Source organism: Corapipo altera, unplaced genomic scaffold (genome assembly GCF_003945725.1).
Source record: "Corapipo altera isolate COAL_440 unplaced genomic scaffold, ASM394572v1 51, whole genome shotgun sequence".
NCBI classification, from domain to species: Eukaryota; Metazoa; Chordata; class Aves; order Passeriformes; family Pipridae; genus Corapipo; species Corapipo altera.
Genome location: NW_020884892.1, coordinates 12,701,623 through 12,721,318, shown reverse-complemented (window position 1 = coordinate 12,721,318; position 19,696 = coordinate 12,701,623). Strand labels below are relative to the sequence as shown.

Genomic DNA, 19,696 nt, shown 5'->3' with positions numbered 1-19,696 from the left:
TTACTCTCATTTACATAATTCATTCCTCCTTCAAATTACTGTATGCACACACATGTATTTGTCATACACATAGAAAGAATAAGGATAGGGTAAAACAAAGGCTAATACAACTACCAAGGACAGAAAGCACAACGAGGTAAACAGTGTTAACATTAAGAGTCTCTGTGTCAACCCATGTTAGAAACATTGCTATTGCTACACAAAATGATAACATTGGAATAGAGCTTGCTATTCTTGAAAAAATATACATAAATTTCACTGACCAGAGGAAAAAGTAGGTCAAAATGGACCTCGCTCAATGATTTCTTCTGTTTCAGTAATAAAATGTCTAAAGGGATTTAATAACAGTTAAGTAACTGTTTAGATTTGTCATCATACTGCCTGTAATAAGATGATATAGCACCAGAAGGCAAAAGGGAGAAGGGCACTGCTGTTCCTGTAGTGCTCTTTCCTGTTTCATCCTACACAAGCACAGCAGGAATGAAAACTCCCCACAGATGTCTTTGAAAGCAGAAACTCTTATTGATTAGAAAAGGATGGAGCTTTTAACATGCCTACATCACCTCCTTTGCGAAAAACACTAGTCATAATTATGAGCATTCTGGCACTGTCCCAGTTGCTCTTGAAACAAGGCCAAAACTAGCAAAGAACATGGTATTTTATTGGTTTGGGTTTTTTTTTGATTTTTGTTTTTGGTTTTGTTTTTTGGGTTTTTTTTAAGATGAAAATATAGCTTTAAAACAAATCTATAAGCCTGTGCCAATTCTTTCCCTAAAAAAGTCAAAAATGTTGTCACTGATTTCAAGTGTTTCCAGCACTGCAATTATCTGTAAGTGAACTATCTTATAAAGTAATTTTAAAATTAAATTAATCAACTTACTTGAAAACTGTATGGCGAATCCAGATTTACTGATATAAAAGTCTGTGTCAAACTGGATAGTTACTATGTTGAGTGTACTGTGAATGCCTTCAGGAACCAGTGAGCCACTAATTTCTTTGAGTAACATCTCGTTCTCAGGTGGACCATCCCAAACTCGTAGGATGTCATGGGATGCTTCAGTATCAAAAGCAAGAAATTGGAGGCTGAAAGAACACCATGATTTCATTGTCAGCTTTCATATTACCCAACAATACAACTTTAACAACAAAACCATACAAACAAAGGAAAAAAGCAAATAAATTTAATTTCTAAGGGTGATTTTCTATAATGCTTCACACATTTATCTTTGAATGCATGAAAGGCCAATACTAAAAAGTATTTGAAAGAAAACAACCTAACAATATTTGAATTTATCCACTATGAAATAATGTGTTACTTTAGCCATTCGTATAATATATAAGTAATCTACACAGTCTTCTTAGAAGAGTTTCAGTTTTCCTAAGACAATATTGTGTATCAAATTCCCATCAAAATCAATTAACCAGAACTGTAAAATCATGCAATTAACAATGTAGTATGAATAAATGTCCAATTAAAAAGAACTGCTAAATTGCAGGGTATTTTTTTTAATGTAGTCTTTCACTAAAGAGTTCTGTTGCCTCCAGCATTTCAGAAAATTATAAGCAGTTTTTAAACTTGATCTTCTTTAGTAAACTTTTATTGAAAGATAGACAGTTTCAACCCAAGCCTAAAATGCCAAAAACACTGGCCTTGAGTTGCACCTTAAATTTTAAGTTCAAAATCCCTTTTTTTCTCCACTCTAGAGCTAAGATTTGGTTATTATAGTCAAAAACATTTGTTGTAATTGTAAGACTTGTTTTCAGTACCTGACAATATTTCCTGGGTCTACTTCAATCACCCACATGCAACGCAGGTTGTTGTCATAGGGAAAAGGATAGCCAGGAGATAAGATTCTTCCGGATGATTCTCCTTTAAAACGGCCTCCACATTCAGCTAACAAAAAAAACCATTATGTAATGGTATTCCAGCTAATCAGGTGAGCAATCAGTTTATACATCTACTCTCTTGTTGAACAGCACAATTAATGACTAATATCGTAAGAGTGTATAAGAACTGCATTACACCTTTTGCTTCCCCCACTCACTCATATTCCTCTAAAAGAATATGAAAAAGAAAGAAAGCTACTATAATATTTAAGACTTGTCTCTCTTCACTCTCCCATGGGAGTAATTGAGCCTGTAGGTACTTCCAAAACTTATAAAGTTATAATAGTAATATTGTAAAGAAACAGAAATTACAAACCCCACAAAACAACTCTATATCTCTTCATATATTAATGTATTTGGTTCTATTTATTTTACAGTATTCTATGTAAATATATGAAAAGTTTTCTAGCTTAATGATATTTATATATAATTAGCAAAAAAAAATACTTATGAAACATACATGTTCCTGGTTTTCTGATTAAGCTGGTTCTTTATATTGATTATTTGCCGAGTATAACTGGATTTTCATGCATTAGGATTTTCAGTATGCAAAAATGTTTAATATTTACTATCTTTTCTAAACCTAAAAAAGGCAACACCACTCACACAGACTTAGATGAGAACTATATGCAGAGAGAACTGTAAATGCCTGTGTAAATAGATCATAGATCTAACGATTCTTACAATTTTTTGTTTCTTGCATTCAAAAAATAGCCTAAATAAATAAAGAGATAATAATACAAAAGAGTCTAATACCAATACATGATGGCAGAGGATAGTCCCATGCCCTTCTTTCCCCAGTCATACATTTCAGTAGGCTACTTCCATGGAGTGTGTAACCTGGATTGCATCCATAAATTATAGTACTTCCAGCAAAATGGCCTTGGTCACTGATTTTATATCCAAACTGTGGCACACCAGGGTCCTCACAGTGTGAAAGCTCAAAACCTGTGGGAGAATAAATTTGTAGTTACAAAATCAAACAGATAAATACTTAATGAAATTCAGATTTTCTCTATTACAGTGGAAATCAATAATTTCCAAACTCCTTGTAACAACATATTTAGGTTAAAACCACTTCTACGGTTTTGAGCAGTCTAAGTAGGATAACTGCCTATACACCTTTTTTAGAACATGGAAGACAAAGTGTGTCAGAACTTCTCAGAATTTCCTTTTTTCTGAGTTCAATTAAAGATTGAGAAGAAAATTCATTATCATTATCAATCAGTTTTAAATGATATGATAACTATAAAGTGGCAGTTAAAGTGACTGCCCATTTAGTTGTGAATAGACATTTAAAGGCTTATAAATAAAATTGAACAGTTGATTTGTTTGTCATTATTTTGCAGAGTAACAACAGCAGCACAATAGCACCTGTGGCACCAAAGAACTACTGTTATATTCATCAATACCTACCCTAATTTTGTGTTCAGTAGATTGTAAATTTAAGAACTACATGCAGGAATCAATTATAATGATGATATAGAGAATTATTGATTTTAAAAAAATGTTCTTTATTTTATTTTACAGAGAAAATGCTTCATGTTGGATGAGAATGTTTGCTTACATAAGGTCAAAAAAAAGGTATGTCAAATTCTGTATCCTTACAGTTATTCCTTCAGCTCATTTAATGTGTGACTGAAAATGCCTCACTTATTGAAGAGCCTTCACAACCTTTGAGCTGAACTCTTCTTATTCTTAAATTACTGTTTCCTGGTATAGAGTGTGCTGCAGAAGCTCTGAAAGAGGCTAAAGTGAGTTCCAGATGAAGAATCGTTTTTGATAATGTTGATCAGTTAGAATTTCCTGTCTTCTAAGAAAACTACTGATCACACTGTGTGAAAAGAAGTTAAAATCTGCCTTGATCCCTGAGATTTCCTCATCTCTGGACAGCTTCCTTATCGACAGAATCAAAGTAAACTTTTTAATAACTGATCAAGTTCCTCTTGAAGGTAAACATGTAACTGCATTTCCTAACTGTGGGTACTGGAAGCACTTTTGCTGCCCTAAGTGTGTATGATCAGGAGCACCGTGACCAGCGCAGGCAAAGGGGGCGTGAGGCCTCAGCCAGGGCATGGTAGGGCAGTTTGTGCAGGAGGACACACAGGGAGAACACTTCTTTGAAAGGGTGAACATTCCACTGGCTCAGTAGAGAGACTTGGAGCCCACATAACCCAGCAAACTGGCACCACTCTGTGATTATCTGCACAAGCCAAAAGCATTCATCCTACCTGACCCTCAATGTAGAATGGTGGGCACTCATCTGAGAGCAGAGGCTGCAGCTCTGAATGAAGGGTTTACACCATCCACCCTGGCTGATGCATCCACCCAGACAGAGCTCAGACTGAACTATTCCTTGTATCTAATCTAACCCTACCCTCTTTCAGTTTAATACCGTTACCCTTTGTCCTATTACCACATGCTCTTGTAAAAAATCCCTCTCCAGCTTTCTTGTAGACTCCCTTTAGATACTGGAAGGTGTTATAAGATCTACCCAGAGCCTTCCCTTTTCCAGGCTGAACAACCCCATCTCTCCTAGCCCGTCTTCATAGGAGAGGTGCTCCAACCCTCTGATCATCTTCATGGCCCTCATCTGGACTTTATCTCTTCCAATCCTACCAATACCAACAAAAAAAAAAAGATTCAGCACTCTTCATGCTAATAACTATTCAGGCTAGGAAAGTGTATTCTATAAGAATGTCTGTTTCAAAAGACAGAAAGTGTTAATGATAAGGTTCAAGTGTTGGGCTTGACACTTATATGGTAACACAGCACCAAAAGGCCTATCTTTAATCATAGGTTACAGTCCTATGCTATCACATGCTACTAAAGGGTATAATTATGCAATTTTCACCTTGAAAATAATTACATACTCTCCAGTATTTTGAAACATTTTCCTTTCATTTTGCAAGACTTATGTTGTTTTTTATTAGAATTAGTTTTAAAAACATGATGTAGAGTTTTTGAAACAAAAGAACAGTTTTACAAGTGAAAAATGAATTATTTAAGCACAGGGACAAAACAGGATGTTGATAGCTACAGAGTTACCTTATAATACTGTCCTGCTTGATAAAAATTCAGTTTATATAATAATTCAGTGATGATGAAATAGTTAGACGCTAAAAAAAGTCATATACAATACATGTCAATAGTCACGTACAACAATCACATACATCTTCAGAAGCTGAGACTTGATAAAATAGATGTGTATAGCTACTTCTATACACCCTCTAAACCAGAGACCTGAAAAGGTTTTCCCTCTCCTCATGTTTAGAGTTTAATTTTGTCAGTCCACATATAGGTAAGAAGGTTTTATTAGGAACCTTTCTTTATTATTTTGGTTCCAAATTGGATGATTCTAAACAACAACGCAAGCTCAGAAACAAATGCAAAGTATCAAACATTAGTCTTAAAAGGGAGAATGTCCTTTAGTTATGAATTATTTTCATGAAACAGTGTTTTGTTTACAGTTTAAAAATACTCACATGCTTCAATATTTTTATGTGCTAACACAATTAACTGAAACTTACCCTATTTCTCTTAATCTTTCCAACACTGAAAATGACTTAAAAAAAACCCAACCCTCTAGAAAAAGGACAGTGATTTAAGTATCAGACTATACAAATGATTGTCAAAGCAAGGTTTCAGTACGTTACATGTTTTGCGTCTTTTGAGGTATGATTATGAAAGTGTATTATGTTGATGAGTGATCTGCTGTTAATTTTTTCAGTATTTGTCATTTAACTGCATTTTCATCTTATGATTTTCGTTCCTTTAAAAGCATAAGTCTATTATTACTGTTTTCTCAAATACTTACTGGTATACACAAGCTGAAAACCTTCATCAGTGCCCTCTGTGTCTGAGTTAAATTCCAACCACAAATGATTTGAAGTACTACTTAGTGTCAGGCCTCTTAATGATGCCCCAGTATATGCTCCCAGCAGGTGAGCAGTGTTGTCTTTACCATCATAGATCTGTAAAAAAATGTGAATTTTACAGTTATGAAGAAAAAAAAAAGCTCCATTTTATTTACAAAACAATTCTGTACATCTCCATTTAGAGGGAGGATAACTCTGCCAAGGGAGATCTATTGCCAGTCAACCCAAAGTACTATTTGGATATATTATTTGCCTCTCTTAAACTGACTTAATTCTGGTGATTTTTCAATTGCAGAGTTTAAAATATGTCAGTTCCTTTTTCGCATAACAGTAGAAGTGGGCAGAAGTGCCATATCATCTCAGTCTTTTTAAATTTGTGTTTTCTCTTTCACTGTCAGTAATGTAATGTTGATCACAGCCTATCAACAAACACCTTTTTTGTGTAGCTGTATGTGCCTCAAGTCACTGAGATGGCATAACAGAAAAGCTCCCATATCTCCAGTTTTGGCTTATATAAACCTGTGGTGGTTTTCTTCCGTATGAAGAGAGGTTCAAATACAACTATAAAGTATAAGGAGAGTAGGAAATAAATTTAGCAACTGCTTCTGTAAGTTGAAAGAGTAATGTAATCTATATGTAAATTGGAATACAGCACTTTTATTATTTATTCTTCTTCAACTGTTGTTCTTTTACACATTTGAACCAGAAACTTTCATCAGATACTAAATATATAGAACAATCTTTTTAATAAATCTCAATAAATTTCCCTACAAATTTGATTGCTTTAAAGCATCACAGGTTGTTGGATTCCTGTAACTCCTCTAAAAACCTATAAACTTCACAATAATCACTAACCCATTCATTATGTCCCATAGGATTTATTTAGTGACTTCTAAAACAACTAAAACTTTGATAAATGGGGTTTACAAAAAATTTCACTTACAAATCAGTAAATCGACCTCCGAATAATTTTCAAATTGCAATGTAGGAAAATTGTAAAACCAGTAAAAATATGAAATTGTCTGCAGTTCTAATTGTATTAATTAGAAATTTAATTAAAGCTTGCATTTGTAAACAGGAATATTCATCAGAACTAAATTAAATACACCAGCAATAGTAGTAAGGCAACAAAGTGAATGTGAAGTATTATGATGCCTGTTCCCTATTTGTGAGAATGACCCACACACAGAAATCCTATTTTCCAAAAATCCTTATGTCTTTAGTAATAACAAAGACTTTACATTTAATCATATGCTGAAATAAAACAAATAAGTGATTTCTAGCTATCTGTAGTGAGTAAATAATTGTACAGCAGTTTAAGATCCACAACAAAATTACTTGGTATCATTCCTTGTTTTTTATTGACACAAGCAAATAAATTCCAAACAAAGTTCAATTTAAATACCAGTGTCCTTAAATGGAGTAAATGTAAGAAATAACAGAAAAGAAAAAAATATGTAATTAATGCTTATCAAATAAAAAGTAATTTCAAAATACGTACAGCAGTTGTAAAATAGATTTCTTATGTTTTTGAAAAAATTCTGTAAAACTATACTGAGATCAGTAATCAACCCAGAAAAATTAAAAAAACCTACAAAACAAGCAAAAAAACCTCCAAAACAAAACAACGAAAACAAACAACAGCTTCCCCCCTGTGAAAATTAATCTGAAACGTACTTAGTTTTGTTTTAGTAACTGAAAGAAAAATGCCCATTTAAGGAGAATTACAGCTATCCAAAAGAGGTATTTACATCATGACAGAGTTAGAGAAAATCCAGCTTGAATTTGATGCTCTGTCTCCTAATTTCTCCAAGGTACTTATAACTAATAACACCCAAGGATTCAGGATTTATTTTATTTTTAAACACTCTATAAGAGTAATCCATTTCATGTTATGTGTGTATCACTAATAATTAACCAAAGGAAGCTGTTAATAAGTTATACCAACTATTCTCAATGTCTCACCAGAACTTCCAACAAGCTACATCATGATACAAATTTTCTTCATGTTAGAATTTCCCCACACATATTTCATTGCCAGTTTTGTTAGATGTCCTACCATATTAAACTTTTCGCATTAGTGCACTGTCATCTCTTGTTAACACTAATTCTACTTCGTGGGCTAACCAGCTGTCCCACTGCACAATGCTGTTAACCCTATATAATTTCTATGAAGGAACAGAATTTAAAGTACCCTAACACTTCTGAAACTGATTCTTCTGAGTAGGAAAACTGCGTCTGGCTGAGGCAGGATTGTGATTCATTTGAACATGAAAATGAAATAATTTTTTTCTTCTGGTTCATGTCTTTCAGACACATACCTCTTTTTTTGAGACAGTGAGTCTCTCTTAGGACAATAAATGAACACATGTTTTGTAGTACAACTTTCAATTTATGTCACATCATCATTTTGTGCATTTGATTTAATAGAAAAAACCAGAAATTTACAGAATAATTTGAATGATACAGTTTAGCTTGCAAAGAAAATAGTAACAGACCCTTCTGAGATTTGCAGAACTAGCACTTTCTTTCTAACCTTGTTAAATTAGGTGGAGGTTTTTTAAAACTAGGTGGGAGCTAAAGATTTTGAATGAGTTAGTAATTCAGCTTCATAATTTGTTCTGGGAGACAATGTGAATTATATATGACTTAAGGTAGCACCATTAGCTTATTTTTAATATAGGAATATTCTTTTTTATAGGCCTTGCCAACAGACCTGGATTTAAGTCACTTTGGTGCTAAAGATAAGTCCAAGAATAATCACCATGAAAATATTCTTTGGCTGGATATATTTTTCTTAAAGTCATCCTGTAACATTAGTGCAAAGATAATTGATTCATGACTATATAATGCCTGAATAAGCAGTAACAAGCTATTCAGAAAACAGAGGTCCATATTTATCAGTTATTTAAAGACCCAATCTGTTAAAAGATTAATTCATAAAGAGGAGTCATCATCATGGCTAGGCTTCGCGAACGAAGATTTGGGAAGGCACTATCCACATTTATAAAGAGGAGTAAAGACACAGAAAATAACGTTAAACTTCTTCATATCACAATAATATTTTGAAATGTTATAGAGAAGGATGATAACAGTGAACACTCTACATAAATATGATTTGAGCTAATGGATGTTATGTTCAATTTGAGAAGGAGCAGTTATGTTTGCATTTACAGTTAGAGAGGAAATAAACCTTGTTAATCTTTTGAGTGGCTCCATTATCAACAAATTTTAAATGGAAACTAATGCCTTTTTTCTGCTAACTTTTTTTACTACACAAAAGTTTAGCGAGAGAGTAGCATGAAGTGAATGTATTAAATTTGTGCATTTTAATCAAACTATTTTTGAGATTTTCCATTGAAACATAAAAGACATATGGATATGATGATCTGTGCCTTCATAAAGAGAAGAAATAACATAAAATCAGCAGCTCAGAACTGAGGCTGTCAACGCCCTGTCAAATGTATATCACACGCAAATAGAAGCACTAATATAAAGACAGAAAAGGGCCCATATGTTTTGGGGGGTTTTTTTGGTTCCCTACATTTATTACCTATTTCTCACTCATGTTTTCCAAATGACATTGCTAGAAGTATTATGATAAACATGGAGATTCTTAAGAAACAAATTAGCAAAAAGGTCCAAAAATCACCTTCCCTCAAAATCTTTGCCCAAACCCCCTCAAAAACTGAATCATGTGCACACATTTCAAATCTGGCCCACAGATGAGACAGTAAACAAATGCAGTAAAACTGAATCCTCCATATTTGGCAGGAGAGTAAACAGTGTTGGGCCAAGCACAGGAAAAGGGAATCCTGATTGCCAGTTCTATTTTCTTCACTGACACACTGTTACCTTTCTGTTGCTGCCCTGAGTGCTCTAGTAAAAGAAGAAAGAAAGATTGCTTCATTACAGTATCAAAATAATTCTTGAATCTATTTTTTCCACACAGATGTAATCTCACTTGGTATGTCACTCTCACTCTACATAAGGCCAAGCACATAATCTACTACAAAAGATAAAAAAGATCTGCAGAAACATCTAATGTTCTTTTCCATCTCAGTCCTTTTCATACTTTCTGTTCCTCTGTCTTTTATTTTATGTTTACTTAATGGAATCTGCCTGTTGAATTTTTAGGGTGAAGGTTTGGTTTCTTTTTTTAAACATTATCAGTAAACTACCTATTAATTAGTACCCTACATAGGTACATTTTTATTTATATTGAAATTTACTGAAAAGAAATAAAACAGTCATATTAGCTTTGTTCAAGCTTCAATTTTAATAAAAGTACCTTTTCCCCCATAAAATAAAGAAGTATATTAAACTGTCTTTGAATCAGAAGAATATTTTCTACATTCAACTGATCTGAACACAAATAAAGTGTTCACCACTAACAATGGACTATTCAGGCAAAAAGAAGAATAGCAACTGCGTTCCTTTCTGTGTAAATCTAAAGGATTTGCTTACAGCTATGACAGACTACAGAGTTTACAAGAAAAATTGGCAGATGGAGATAAAAGCAGGGAAAAAAAGCAGGTAGAAATATTCTCATACTTTGGAAACAACATGTTTTATTTTAGTTTGCCTCCCACGTATGTAGTTAAAATTAAAAAATTCTGGATTCTGGAAACATAGTGCACAAACTCAGTTATCAAGAAAATTATATAGAAAGAAGCAACTGTTACAGAGTTTCTGAGATTAACATTAAATGCATTGGCATATAATGACCGTATAGATCTTAAATTCTTCATGTATCTTCTACATATGTCTTCATGTAACTTTCACAAATATTAAAACAAGATGTGACTCTATCAAGAGCAGGTTATTCCCCTACTCAAAAAATGTAGTGGGAGTTATTTATTTCTTTTAGTTTGAAATAAAAACCAACAAGAACTACAGCGTTAATGTAAGTAGCCAGAGCAGTTACATTAGAAAGAGAACAAGAGAACTGTATGCTAAGTGAAGCAAATGACAAACAAATTATATGCTTTGAAACCTCTTTACTATACCAGTTCAAAACGGATAAAAAGGAACCCCTCCTTCTCTGCCTGTGGAGTAACAGTAAGGGTGGTGATTTATTTGTGTTAAATATGTTGTTTCCCTCTAATGCTGCGTTCCTAGTATTGCTGTTTCATTGTTTCAACCACAGTGCTTGTCAGATATAAATGTGATCCATGGTCAGTTAATTCATGTGGAAAGCAGCAGACCTCATGACTTCATTAAAGAACATATCAAAAGTTTATTACAATACTCAGTCTATTCAGACTTTGAATGGAATTTTAGCTGCATAGGTTTAGTAATGTAAAATCTTAGCTGTTAGAAAAAGTAACACAAAGTACATGATTAATTTGTCAAAATTTTCATATGTCAGTTCTGATGAGAAGAGATGCATCATTCACTTCTTAACCAAAGTTTGTTACTAAAAACCCGAGCTTTAACTATAAAATATTATGGGGTTGTCTTATTTGTGTTTGGGGGAAGGAAGACCTGTCTGGAAGTTGTTGGTTTAAGTATTTTGATTTTAAAACAGTGAATTCCTTACTCTCCCTAGTTCACAGTTAAAGGGGAATTGTGTATTACCCTTTTCTGTTTTCTGTAAGACTGTTTTTTGTAAGATTGAATGATAATTTTTCCCTTTTTTTTTTTTAAGTTCCTTCTATTTACAAAGTAGTGATACATATTAGATAGGTTTACAGTATTTCTTGACTATTATTGATTCATTTAAAACTAAAGTATAACCCTAATTTCCTATTCCTGTAGTCAAGAGTTTATTCTCTACAGTCAGTAAAATAGGCAAATCAGGCAGTTCCTTCCTTTTTTTTTATTTTCATATCCAGTTCTACAAAAATAAAAGGAAGTTCCTGCAAACTTATCTTCAAAAACATTTCACTGGGATTAACACAAATCAGTCTAAGGGAATGCAGGAAAAAAATATGCGAGTAAGCAAGACTACTTTCCTGATCTTGAAGATATTAATGATAAATGTTAGGCATATTCCCAAGTCAGTCGCACACAAAATCTTCCACTGATTCTTTTCCAGTTTCTGGGGATGAGAAGTAATCAATAATAATAGGGATCAATAGAAACTTCAGAACTGGGTCTGTGAGAAAAGTTTGGAATGTGTGACTGCTAATGTATTTCCTGGAGAATTTTCCTCTATCAAATGAACATGTGAAAAAAGAGTGTGACAGAATTAAGACAGTTTCATCTAAGAAAGGAGGTAGAAAGAGACACAGTGGGTTCCATAGATATCATTTCTTCCCATAATATCAAAGGTCAAGTGCCTTTGTCTTGCTATGATGTCAGATAGGTTGAAAAAGGGTTCTTCATAAGAAGAACTACTTCTTGTAGCTGGTTTTTATGGTGGGTTTGTTTTTCTTTTAATAGTTTGGAAGGAACTCCAGGTTCTTATTATGATTCAAAGCTGCTGACTCGAAAAACAAACACTTTAATTACACAATACTAGTTTCACTTAAAAAATGCACCTGCAAAACACAGTTAATACTTTTACCACTGACATTTATAGCTGAATAGTGGCCTTCCTCTATCTATAAGTGATATGTATTACTCCTAATTTCACATTAATTGAGTAGTAGTATTAAAGGAGAATTTGCTTTTAAAAGCCTCTGAATTAACATTTTCTAGTTTAACATCTGCAGTGCACATGGTACTAATGGCACTTGAAAAATCATAAGTCATAGATCTTTCAAAATTGTATGTGCATTAAATGATTAAGAAAGAAAAAAAAAGAAAAAAGTTGAATTGTTTTACATTCATATTAACTTATATTTATCTAACTGTATATAACTGGAGCTAACATCCCTACAGTCCTATGACTTTTAAACCAATATAATAAAGTTGAATGGTTTCAACCTAAAAAGTCTTGAGAAAAATGTACCCCTATACTTTTATTGGATGGGCATAAAACATGTGGACAGAAATATGATAGTGACTTAAATGGATAATTATTCAAGTTCAAATGTAAGAAAGACCTGACTTCAAATCTGATGCTAATTTTGGTTAAAGATCTTACCAGTACTTCACTAATTTTTCTGCTTTATTAGGAAATTCCAAAATTTTTGAAATTACATATTTGCATACACCATCTGAATATTTTAACGTTAAATTGAACAACTTTTTTGGTTAGTTGGTTAGTTGGTTGGTTGTTTTATTTTTTTCTCCATGCTATATAAATAAATATTAATAAATAATTTTTAGTATTAATATAACTATATATTAATAAATATTAAGTAACTTTTGAATTAAATCTTTCTATATTGATTAATGTAACAATTAAAAGGTATCTACTTGCTTCTGAAGTAAGCAGTGAGTTCAAGATAAAATCAACATACCTGTGCATGCTGGGTACCTAGTAGCCTTAGGTTTATTTTTCTTTGCTTGTGTTTTAAGAAGAACATAATACTTCTTTTTTTTTAACCATTTGATTTATATTTGAACAATCAGACAATTATTTAATTGCTTTATGGATATCTTATTGCATTGGTGTGCTATTGCAGATGGTATGTGCTAAAAAGGGACTCACCCTGATCAACATCATCTTTAAATGTGTGGTTGGTTAAGCAATATATGCATCTAGAAATATACTTTTGGAGTGTAGTTATAAAATCTATGAACAAATCTACTGAAAAAGCTACTGAATTTATAAGGTGAAATCACTCTATAAAACTCTGGTAGGCTCTAGTACCATGTTTTTCCCTCTGTTGTTTCTTTTTTTAGTGTGAAAATTCTATTCACATGTAATTGCTGTGCTTAACATTTCGCAGGACATTACTATAGATTAGAGGCATTTAAAGTGTAAACCTCATGTACAAAATGGAACCTGTGTTAAATTAAAGTACTGGGTGTTATATTTATTATGTTTAGATCACAGTTGAAGTTATGAAGATACTGAACAAGTAAACAAATCAAAAGCTGTTATTGATTAATATTAAATACTAAAAATAGAATAGAAATACACATTAAGACAACATTAGGTTTCTGATTTACATCTCTTTAATTATCTGTGGTCAGAAAATGAGTTTTTAAGAAACAGATTATTGAGACATCTCAGGCTGTCTAATTTCTAACTTTTTAAAAATAGAACCAGTTGAGAAACATATTTTCTAAGAGATGCTTAATATCAACTTACCTGATACTGTACTATCACAGATAAATTTCAGTGCTATGAGGAACTACAAGACAAATTACATGATTACATACCTTAAGAACATCTCCTTGGGCTAAGTGAAATGTTCTGGCAGAAATATTGATTCCTTTCCCTGCTTGTACCTGAATGCTATAAATACATTCATGGTTGTTTTCATAGTTAAGAGGATAATTGGGAGACAATAAGATTCCTTCATTATTTGTTGTGGACGCTCCACATTCAGCTGCAATTAAAAGAAAATGTTAAGCCATATTTTAATAAAACACATAAATATTTTTAGTAATGTTGATAATGGTAATGTTAATGTGACCTGGTTCAAAATTAATAACATTTATTAATATCTAAAATCTAGTTCTAAGTATATGACCATGATGGTGATTGGAGGCTGCAAGAATATTTCTATTTCAACACTTTAATAAATGTATGTTAAAAAACATGAAAAGTTAAAATCATAACAGTGTACATTTCATAATTTTAATGTTTTAAAGGATCTTTCTTGAATTTTATTATGGAGGAAATATATTTAAGTTATCCAACACAGAAATTCATAAAGACTTGCAAATTAAATGAAAATAAAAGAATTCTAGAAATTTATATGCATATTTATTTCTATATACATGCACATGCATAAATATACATACATGCAGATAAATATATCTTCACATAGGATAATGAAAAAAAGAGATTTTTTTGTCTCTAATAGTAATTTATTAAACTAACTAACATAGTCAATGGTACAGTTGAAAAATAGCTATGTTATTTCTACCAGACAAATATAGAAAAAAAATTATTACAAGAATAAAGAAGTAGAAAAACATAACTGCCGGAAAAAACCCAAACAAATCAAACAGATTTAAGATTTAAAAATAAAAATAAAAAAGTATTCCCAAGTAATACTGATATTATTCCAAAAAGTAAACCTTATAATTCAAGATTTTGGCAATTAAGTAGCAGGCATTTTGTACCAGGTATTTTATTAAGCACTGAGAAACTATTACAGTTCTTTCCTTCACTTTTTATTTAGTCTTGATATGTGGCAATATAGTGCAAGGACAGGAATATTTCCTCTCTTTTTAACAGACTGAAATTAATTTTAAATTTAACTGTAACAATAAATTTTTGGGGTTTATGTTTGTTTTCAGAATCATTTTAATATTCTTGCCATTTATTTTACCCAGTCTTATGAGAATGAACTTCAGTTATTTTAATCCAAAAATATGTGGTACTTTTAATGATTTGAAAAGATGCTTAAACAAATGATGGTGTGTATTCTAAAACCTTTTATTTTTTATTAATATTATTATAATTCCCATCCCAGACTTGTTTTAGCAACATTCAGGATATAGAAATATATATCTTTTTATATGAATTTTGTACCAAAAATGACAAAAAAACCCCAACAAAACAACCAACTTAATTAACTATGCTTTCTGTATTGCTAAAGCAAACGTTGTGCAGAAAGCCAAACCAGGTACAGATCAAAGCAGAACAAATGTTTGATGACTATGTTTAATTCAGCGATACAGAACAAGTACACAATTAATTCATTACTTTCTCTTAGAATAGTTGGATACACGTACTCTAGGTAGAAGTGGAAAACCTCCTAGTCCACATGATCACATCTATCCTTTTATTTCATTCTCAAATAAATGGGTATTTGCTTACTCTGAAGATGCATAGGTCACTTTGAATTATAACATGAAGGAGTAAGATGATTGTAATTTCAAGTTTGTGAGATATCTTTTCCAATTACAAAGAGATATAAGAGCCAAAAGGCATAAGGTAATTATGGTATTAAGTTGATCCAACAACCCTAGGTTTTATCAGAACTATAATTCAAAGCAGTTTTTTAAAATCTGATCCCAGTAGAGAGCTAACTGTTAGGAGATTTTTAACTAATATTTCAGAATCATGCTAGATTTTCTGTTACAAACAAGGAATTTTTTCATGTCATAATATTTATCAATCTGATTTGAATTTTCTAAATTTAGAGACAGAGTATTGTGTTTCAAGTCGTGGATACCCTGCCCCTGGAAGTGTTCAAAGTCAGACTGGATGAGGCTTTGAGCAACCTGATCAAGTGAAAAATATTCCTACCCATGGCAAAGGGATGCACTACATGATATTCAAAGGTCCCTTCTAACCCAAACTATTCTGTGACTCTTTGTATGATTGCAACCCTTGTGTTAGCAGACAAGAAAGCTAGTTTAGCAACAGCAGTCTTGAAAACCACAGTATAATAGAATTTCTCCCATAGCATTCAGTTCTATCACCACAGTTCCATGGAAGCACACAGTGCAGCCTACAACAGTGGTTCCTTCGTACACTTCTCAGAGGAATTCTGACAAAATCAACAGTTAGTTCCCAGCTTTTCTTCTTGCCTCCTGTCAGAGCAAATTATTACTTAAAAAACCACAACAAAACAACTAACTACAAAGAATCAAACACACACATACATACAAAAAACCCTCAGGAGTATATTTCTGAATAAGTGCTGAATCAAACTGGTAAGATACACAATTAGTATTATAAGACCTCCCAAACAACACCATTGATAGTTCTATCTGCCAATCTCCACTTCTATCTATAAACATGAAAAGGTTCTCTAAAATTACATGGAACTTCATGTAACCTACAGTTTCTTTCTATTCTTTGATGTTAATATGAGAGCACAAATAGAAAGAGACCATAACTTTTCTACGTGTAATTATGTGCTGAGTAAAAAAGTGTTAGGAAAAAATAATGTTAACCAATTCCTTAAGTTTAAAATAAATTCAAATATTAAACATACGTGATTTAAAGTGTTTGGAAAAATAATTTTAGCAGGCATTACAGTGAGTGACAGATAAAAAGAGAGGCAAACCATTAAAAAATTAAGGGAAAATGTGTAAAGAGGGAAACACAGAAGGGAGAAAAGAAGTAACAAAACATTATTTCAGAGTAAGGGAAAATTTACAGAGGAGCAGAGAGTCTGTAACCATCCTTTAAAACATACTTAGAGCTATTACCAGAAATTACAAATATATTATTACTGCCTTAATATTTCATTTTAGTAGCATTCCTTGTTCAACAGAGATGAAGTTTGTATTGTTTTAACTACAATGTTTTGGGCTTTTTAAAAAATCCACTTGCTTCAGCTGAAACTTAGAACCTATGCTACACGCTCTTCTTATAGGAAAAAAAGGAATATGGAAAAATATATCACATCCAGCTATGTTTTCCCAAAGACTTTTAATCAGCCTTACATAAAGTACAAGGATGTAACAGTAAGATTGAGTTAAATCACTGTTTCTGAACTTCGGTAGGAATATAGAATCATTTTAGTATTAGAGGGGAAGATAAAAACTCAAAGAAAAATAATGAAAGGTAAAAACTTATATGGTGAGATATTTATAATAAATACACTTCTAGTTATGAATGTGCGTTCACTGTATATTTCCATAATAACACAGATGAGTAATAAACTGCTGTTTATTAGTGTATTTAAATTCTCTAATCATGTAAAATGTCACTGTTAGTGTAACCAAGGAAAGAAATGCATCTGATTGGGTAACTTAACCATTTGGACACAATGCTTCAATGAATTGAATGACTTTAAAAAAAAAAATATTAGGAGAATATTGCAATTCTCTACATAAATAATTATCAATAAAAAAAAGATGATGTGCTGCTACAGATTGAAATTCATCCAGAGAGAAATTTTCTTCAGTACAATCCCTTGGAATCCAAAGATAAGAGCTTCATCTAGCAACTCTGTGTTTTGAAAAGATGTTATCTCTTGGTTAGGAGACTCTGTATCACAACAGCTTGACTGGACAAGTAAGTGGAAGTATTCTAAAAAGGATTTTATCTTTAAGAAACTTTGTATTAGACTGTAAATCAACAGTTACTTCAGACACTGTATCTAAATTCAGTGCTCAACAAACTGTGTCTTATAAAGCTGTTAGCCTTTAGAATTTCTACCTTTTCAACTGATGCCTGGTACAAACTGGAAAATAGACTCTTGTCAAAACAAGACAGCAAAATGGAGGATAACATAGAAATCCTGAAAGGCTTAGGTTGTTGCTGAAGATTTCTTTTTGTGAATAGCATGAGTTATAAGGCCATCACAAGTTTTCCAGATGGTTTTTGTATTAACAGCATTAGGTACAAGGAACCATATGCTGATGAAGAAAATGAAAAGAACATTGTCTTCTTCAATCAATGAGAATGGCGGGATTACTTTTATTTCATATTGTTCAAAAATACAAGACTTCCTTTCATAGAGACAAAAATTAATAACAGTAATTTCTTATTATGTATCTGCAGCATATGTACTACATCAGAGTTCATCTGAACATCAAAAGATTCGTGTGGCTGTTTGTGTATTAAACTTACTTTCAATATGCTTTGCAAATACTTCTTTGGCTGCTTTATGACTACATTATTTATGTTATAATGAAAGACAGTATTTCCAGATCTGTGAAGATCCTGTACTTAAAATCTATATTTTTACAGCAAGATGATGGTTCTACATCAATGGCCAAATGGCCAGTGGCCAAATACAAAATAAACCTTTCTTATAAAGAATTACATACATTAATAATATTATTTTTCATATCTAATAGCTCCAGCTGACAAGAAATGGGGAAGAGTCCCAAATACTTCAAACAATATGCTCCTGTATTGCATTTGACCAAAGGATGATAAAGAAATAGCACGACAAACAAGTTTCTGTGTTAGTATTAACAAGGTAAATTGTATTAACAAAACCATATTCTATATTAGGACAATTTAAAGTACCGATGTGCATGATTTTTCTTTAAAATAACCTAACATTCTTATAAAAAAAGACCAACACAAAAAAAAATTATCCCAAACCACAAAAAAATGGAGAAAACATACAACAGACATACAACATATTAGGATATGATAGGAGAAATATTTAAAGGAATAATTTTACTTCTTACAAACAGAAGAAAGATTAGGATTAGTTTGTTCTGAGATGAATCAATTGTGATATCCAATAAGTGGATATCACAGCCCTTAAACTCAGACTTCATGCTGCTAAGACACTCCTCATACTAAAAGAAATCTCAAAACTAGCAAAAGGACATTTTTCCAAACAAAATATATTAAAAGCAATCTTTGCCTAAATTTTTTTGTATGCACAGAAATGGGTAGAGCTATGCAGTAAGTCTCTAATGGCATATGGAATAAGATGTGCAGAGGGTAGCTAATAGCTGTCCTGCTAATTAAGGAGTTTACTACAGATGCATCTGATTTAGAACTTTCACTTCATTGGTTGCATAACTGTGCTTTAGTCAACACTGAATTTATTTTTTCTCTCATACAATAGAACCTTTAAAATATTTTTTTCCTCCCCAGATAATCCCTGAAAAGTACCCTAACTTGAGCTTGGCAAAGAAACTACATCACTGAACAGCTTGGCAAAAATCTTTACCAGCAAAATATTATCTGAAAAGTATCCAACATTATAGAAATTAATTAATTTGCCTGTAGATTTTCTGTGTTTGTTTTTCTGGTTTTTATATTTGCAAGGTCATAGTTCCTTGAAAATCTGTAAGTTCAGAACACCAGAGACTGTTTAGGACCTACTGAGAAAAATGGACAGAAAATGTGATAAGGAGAAATATAAGTGTAAGTAACATATGAGCAAAAGAAAAAAAAAGCCTTAAAGTCAATGTCTTCCAGTTACGGTTTATTAGACTGGAAAGAAATTGTACAGCTCAAAGACGGACAAAGGAAAAGGCCTGATACAGTT

At 32.2% G+C, this 19,696-nt stretch overlaps 1 protein-coding gene across 6 annotated transcripts in view; it reads right to left on the bottom strand.

Moving 5' to 3' along the window:
• CSMD3 (CUB and Sushi multiple domains 3) overlaps positions 1-19,696 on the bottom strand; it is a 610,641-nt gene that overhangs the window by 191,029 nt on the left and 399,916 nt on the right. For all 6 annotated transcript variants that reach the window (XM_027645674.1, XM_027645676.1, XM_027645678.1 and 3 more), the window contains 5 exons: positions 13,986-14,155; positions 5,705-5,861; positions 2,644-2,835; positions 1,768-1,894; positions 881-1,083 (listed from right to left, as the gene is read on the bottom strand). In XM_027645674.1, the coding sequence (XP_027501475.1) occupies positions 881-1,083; positions 1,768-1,894; positions 2,644-2,835; positions 5,705-5,861; positions 13,986-14,155 (849 nt within the window). The remainder of the gene's footprint in view (positions 1-880; positions 1,084-1,767; positions 1,895-2,643; positions 2,836-5,704; positions 5,862-13,985; positions 14,156-19,696) is intronic.